Source organism: Centrocercus urophasianus, unplaced genomic scaffold, assembly GCF_019232065.1.
Source record: "Centrocercus urophasianus isolate 14NV4802_14NV808 unplaced genomic scaffold, USGS_Curo_1.0 seq_33, whole genome shotgun sequence".
Taxonomy (NCBI): domain Eukaryota; kingdom Metazoa; phylum Chordata; class Aves; order Galliformes; family Phasianidae; genus Centrocercus; species Centrocercus urophasianus.
The window spans coordinates 9,404,473-9,409,806 of NW_024884900.1; the positions used below are offsets into that span (position 1 = coordinate 9,404,473).

The window sequence follows — 5,334 nt, forward strand, 5'->3', positions numbered from 1 at the left end:
AGCCCACAGCCACGTACACACCCTCCACATTACAGAGCCTTGCTATTGCATGTTTGCCTCTGCTTGCCAGCCAGCTCCCACACACAGCAGCTCTGCAGCTCCCTTGCTAAACCTGCTTTCTGCGGTTATATTCACTACGAGCTCCAGCCTTGCAGAAGCGTCTCTCCTGAGTCTCATTCCATCATTGCACCACCTACACATAATGATCAGAAGAATCTAAACTCTGCTCCACAACATTGGGTGCCAGTTGCTCATTGACTGCACTGTGCAACGCTCCTCTGGTTGACCCTGGGCTGAAGGATGGAGCTATTGCTTCTTCACTACCCATTTACTTTCCTGCTCATTGCAGTTCTAATCCTTTGCTGGCTGTATCCTACATTCAGATACTTCTGCACGATGACCTTCTACCAGGTGTGGATCTTCACCATCAGCTTTCTGGTTATTATCATTGCTCTTCCTCGTGGCCGCAGCTGCGAAAATATGAAGTAAGTTGGCTGTGGCCTCTTTGTGCTGTGGGCATTGATGGAAGAAGCTTGCACTCTGCATGGGAGGGTCCTGGGAGCTGTGCTGCAGTGGGGAGAAATTAGTTGCACGCTGGAATGCACAGCAGCAGTGCACATTTGGGGCGGTGGGTTAGGTGGGAGCTGGGGTCAGCTCTGCCACACTACAGCCCAGCCCTTTGTGGCCTCCTGAGGCAGTACAGAGGAGGGATTCGCTCCGCCAGAAGGCGTAAGCTGCAGAGCAAGGTCCCAATTCTCTCCTCTCTGAGCCTGTTTTTCACTTTAAGAAATTTTCTTGACTTTTGTGCCTGACTTTTTTTTCTTTATTTTTCCAATGTCTACCTGTCCTCCAGTGGCAAAATCACCTCTCTTCCCACTATTTGGGCAATAGGGGTGCCAGGTGCATGGCAGGTTTGCTGCAGCCCATACACACAGCTCAGCAAGTTGACAGTGGAGTAGAGTACAAACAGGTGCACTATGAATTTGGGCATTATATTCAAATACATATGGGCTGGTATTCAGCTGATCCACACGACTGTGGTATTTGGAGTTAGTAGGCCATTGGTCTAACCTATCCCAAAGAAAACCTGCCAGCTGCATTTGTTTTCTCCAGTGGCAGCTGAAGAGCCATTGTAGTTGCTTTTCTCCTAGACAGAGAAGTCAAATCTGGGACTATGGACAAACAAGCTGCTTCTCAGGAGAAGTCTGTGAGGTGGGCTGGTCTGGAAGATCGGTGTTTTGTTCCTTTGCTCAATTTTAGTTTCTCTTTAGCTCACATCTGTTCCCCTTTTCCAGGATTCTGCGCGTGGCGATTCTTGCAGCCAAATATTTCCTTGGTATCAAGATAGCGGTGAAGGGCAAGGAGAACCTCAGCACTAAGAAGCCTTGTGTGCTCGTGTTGAATCACCAGAACTCGCTGGACATTATGGGTATGTGGGGAGCCCCATCCTGCCTTCTCCTCCTTGCTACATAGTTATGAAATCCCTAATAGCACAGGCTGCTAGGAAGTCCTTCCCACTTAGCCCCAAGCCCTGGGTGTGTTCTGAGGCAGGAGAGCATAGCAGTGCTAAGGAAACTTCACTCACTCTTTCTGGTAGAACTGGGATGAGAACATCAGCAGACCACAGTGGTGTCACAGTTATTCAGTGTTGGCAAAAGCTCTGAGTGGGAGGTTGGTCTACAGATGCCCAAAATCCCCTTTCCAACATCTTGTCATGGGGTGGGAGCTGCAAGCATGACGTTTCCCAGAGCAGAGGACTGGAGGGAACCTCCATGTAGACAAAAACTTTTTCTGTCCTTGTTCTTCCCCTCCAGTGATGATGCAGATATTACCAGATCGCTGTGTGCCCATTGCAAAGAAGGAAATACTGTACATGGGCACTTTTGGCCTCGCATGCTGGCTTTCAGGCATCATTTTCATTGACCGTAAGAAGAAGGAAGAGTCCATTGCTATCTTGACAGAGGTGGCACACACCATGCGCAAAGACAACGTGAGTGGACGAGACTTCTTGTGGAGAGCAGGAGGCACTGGAAAATGTTAATCTTGATGTGGATAGAAGGTGATCCAGTTCTTTGGACTGTGCACTGAGCAGAACCTCTGGTGGGTTAGCTGTGCTTTGGGCCCAGAAAGTGCTTGAGGCAGGGGAAGCGAACGCCTCTGCATAGTCAGGAGCAAGCAGATCAGTCCCAGGAGAATATGTGGTGGAGTCACCATCCCTGGAAGTGTTCAAGAAACATGTAGATGTGGTACTTACATTTGTGGTTTAGTGGGCAGTGTTGGTGGTAGGTGGACGGTTGGAATGGATGATCTTAGGAGTCTTTTCCAATCTTAATGATTCTATGATTCCATGTCTGTGCAGTGATTTAGAATAGCAACTGGAGATGCCTCCATCTCAGTGTCTTCTCCCCTCCTGCAGTTCCATGTCTTGATCTTCCCTGAAGGAACTCGCAATCACAGTGGCTCCATGCTGCCCTTCAAACGTGGGGCATTCCAGCTGGCCGTGAGAGCCCAGGTGAGAGCCGCCTTCCTCCTGCCATTTGGGATGCAGTTGGGCCACCAACAACCTGGTCCCTCACTTCCCTTTGGACTGAGCACCCACCCATCCATACCTGCAGGTGGTACAGGGCGATTGATAGATTCACTCACTGCTGACTGCTTCCCCACAGATCCCCATTGTTCCTGTAGTGATCTCTTCCTACAACAGCTTCTACAGCCAGAAGGAGAAGAGATTCACATCAGGTGAGGATCACCTGAGGCTGGGTGCTTGCATGGCCTCGGAGGAGCCCTGATGTTGGTGGGAGATAACCATGTGCTTATGTGGGGGCAGAATCTTGGGCTTCAGAGGGAAAAGGTAGAAAAAAAGTCTTTCATTTTCCTACAGAGAAAAACAGCCCACTTTGTTCCGCCCCTTTCTTCCCTGATGCCAATCCAAAATGGGCTTCTGCAACTTCCTGTCCTCCCTTAGGCCAGCACATGCTGTTTCCTAGGAGCAGGACTTGCAGCTGAAATTCTCATTCCTGTCATCATTTGAACCTCTGCAGTCACTTCCCTGAAGGCAGACATCTCGAAGACAAAGTCAAACGCTCCATTATCTGTTTCTGCTCAACTTTCTCTCACTGGGCCTATTCTGTCCCCTGCTGGCCATGCAGGAACCTTTCAGTCCTGGAAGCATTCCCCTGCTGGCAGTTTGATGGGAGCACGAGCAGGGGTTCCAGATGTTTAATGTGTGGCGTGGGTTTATGCCCTCCTCTTTTGGGAAGCTCTTCTGCATGCTTCAGTTCACCAAGGCTCTGCCAGCAACACTTCTGGATCTTATTTCCTAGCATACATGTAAAAGCATGCAAAGGTGTTGAAAAGTAATGCAGGCGCTCCCCAGATGTTGAGGTATCTGTGCAGGCAGCATCTTGTCTCCGCTGGCCAGAACAAGTGCCCCTGGGTACAGGAACAGAAGAGTGTGAGGAAAACTCCCTAGTTTAATTTTTCCGTTTGCAACAGTCCGTGCCTCCTGAAAGAGGTATGATATATCTCGGCAAACCAAGGATTTCTGGAATGGTTTCTCTCATCCCATTTCTAAAAGAAAGAACTCTGCTGAATTCAGTACACATAGATCAGAGCATGACCAGTTTGCATGCATTGTGCTACAGACCTCTCATTCTCTTTGCTCAGACAGACTCTGAGGTCTAGGGCTACCATATGATGGATTAATTCTTTCCACCATTCCACATGTTGGTTTGTTTTTGTTTTTGTTTTTGTTTTTTTGCATTGGATGTAGTCAGACATTTGTGCATGGTGGTCTCTATGGACAGGGAAAGTCTGGTTTGGGTTTTTGCTGTGTGCATCTGGGTTGCTACACAGCTGTTGGTGTGTGAAATAATGTCTTGCACCTATTTCTGTCTTGCTCCTTGGCTTGCACCAGTTGCTCTGCTTTATCTTGTATGCAACACTTACAACACTCCCCCTCCCTGACCCTCCTGTCTTGCTCTTCCAGGGACGAGCACCATCCAGATCTTACCAGCAGTGGAGACAGTTGGTCTGAGCTCAGATGATGTTCCCAAGCTCACTGAGCAGGTCCGTGACTCCATGATGAGTGCCTATCAGAGGATATCAGGAATGACAAATGGGGGTTCCCATGAATGATCTCACAACCACAAAAAGGCCCAGAAGCAGAAAACACAAAGCCTGCAAGCCTGACAGTGACAGGCAAAAGCATAGAATCATTTGATTTGGAAGGGACTCTTGAAGCCAACACCCACAGCTCCATCAGTGCTCAGAACCCCTCCAGCCTGACCTTGGCTGTCTGCAGGGATGGGGCACCCACCAAACCTCTGGGCAACCTGTGCAGTGCCTCACCGCCCTTCTTGTACAAACCTTTCTCCTTGTATCCAATCTAAATCTCTCGTCCTGTCACAACAACCCCTGCTAAAGACTCTGTCCCCTTTCTTACAGCCCCTTTAGATACTGAAGGCCGCCCTCAGCTCTCCCCACAGCCTTCTCCTCTCCATGCTGCACAGCCCCAGCTCTCAGCCTGTCCTTGCAGGGATGTGTTCCATCCCTGGGATCATTTTTCTGGCTCTCCTCTGGATGCACTCCAACAGCTCCACGTCTCTCCTGTGCTGAGCACTCCCCATCTGGACGCGGTGCTCCAGGTGAGGTCACAGCACAGAGCAGAGGGGCAGATCCCCTCCCTGCCCTGCTGGCCACACTGCTCTGGGTACAGCCAGGGGACGGTTGGCTTTCTGGGCTGTGAGGGCACACTGCTCGTGCCCAGCTGCCACCCACCGGTACCCCCAGATCTTTTTGGCAGAGCTGTGCTCCATCCTTACACCCCACAGCTTATACTGATAGCAGGGGTTGCCATGACCCAGGTGTGGGTTCCCACCGCTCATTTTGACCAGGTCTCTCTGGATGGCATCCTGTCCCTGAGGCACACTGACCACACCACACAGCTTGGTGTGATCCGCTAACTGCACAGGGTGCACTCAATCCCACCGTTAATGTCACTGATGGAGATCATAAAGAGCTCTGATCCCAGCGCAACTCACAACCAGCTCCTCATCCATTGAACAGTCCACCCATCCAGTCCATACCTTTCCAATTTGGAGACAAGGATGTTGTGGTGGACCGTGTCAAAGAAGAAAGTCCCCAGAAGAAGAAAAACGTTTAAGTGGTAAAATGGTGGTCAACTTCCTTTCTGAGAACTGTGCTTCCTGAGCTCTATGGATGGACACTCAATGGACAACTGGACAATAGTTTGTAATCTTAACCCTGAGAGCTTCTTTCCATCTTGGACCCCAGGACAAGGTGGATCTTTTCTGTGACCATTGCTGTGTGCTT

At 50.0% G+C, this 5,334-nt stretch overlaps 1 protein-coding gene across 1 annotated transcript; it reads left to right on the forward strand.

Annotated features, from left to right (window-relative positions):
• Positions 1–300: 300 nt before the first annotated feature.
• Positions 301–4,151, forward strand: LOC122166493 (1-acyl-sn-glycerol-3-phosphate acyltransferase alpha-like). The gene is made up of 6 exons (XM_042830302.1): positions 301–485; positions 1,296–1,429; positions 1,815–1,990; positions 2,417–2,512; positions 2,667–2,739; positions 3,989–4,151. Exons 1-6 carry the CDS (start codon positions 301–303, stop codon positions 4,135–4,137), a joined length of 813 nt encoding a protein of 270 aa, XP_042686236.1. The 3' UTR covers positions 4,138–4,151.
• Positions 4,152–5,334: the final 1,183 nt, after the last annotated feature.

Bases quoted from the DNA above. Each gene is read 5' to 3' on its own strand.
- LOC122166493 (XM_042830302.1), top strand. From the start codon at position 301: ATGGAGCTATTGCTTCTTCACTACCCATTTACTTTCCTGCTCATTGCA. The intron at 1,430-1,814 runs GTATGTGGGGAG...CTTCCCCTCCAG, and splicing joins GAACTCGCTGGACATTATGG to TGATGATGCAGATATTACCA. The intron at 1,991-2,416 runs GTGAGTGGACGA...CCCCTCCTGCAG, and splicing joins ACACCATGCGCAAAGACAAC to TTCCATGTCTTGATCTTCCC.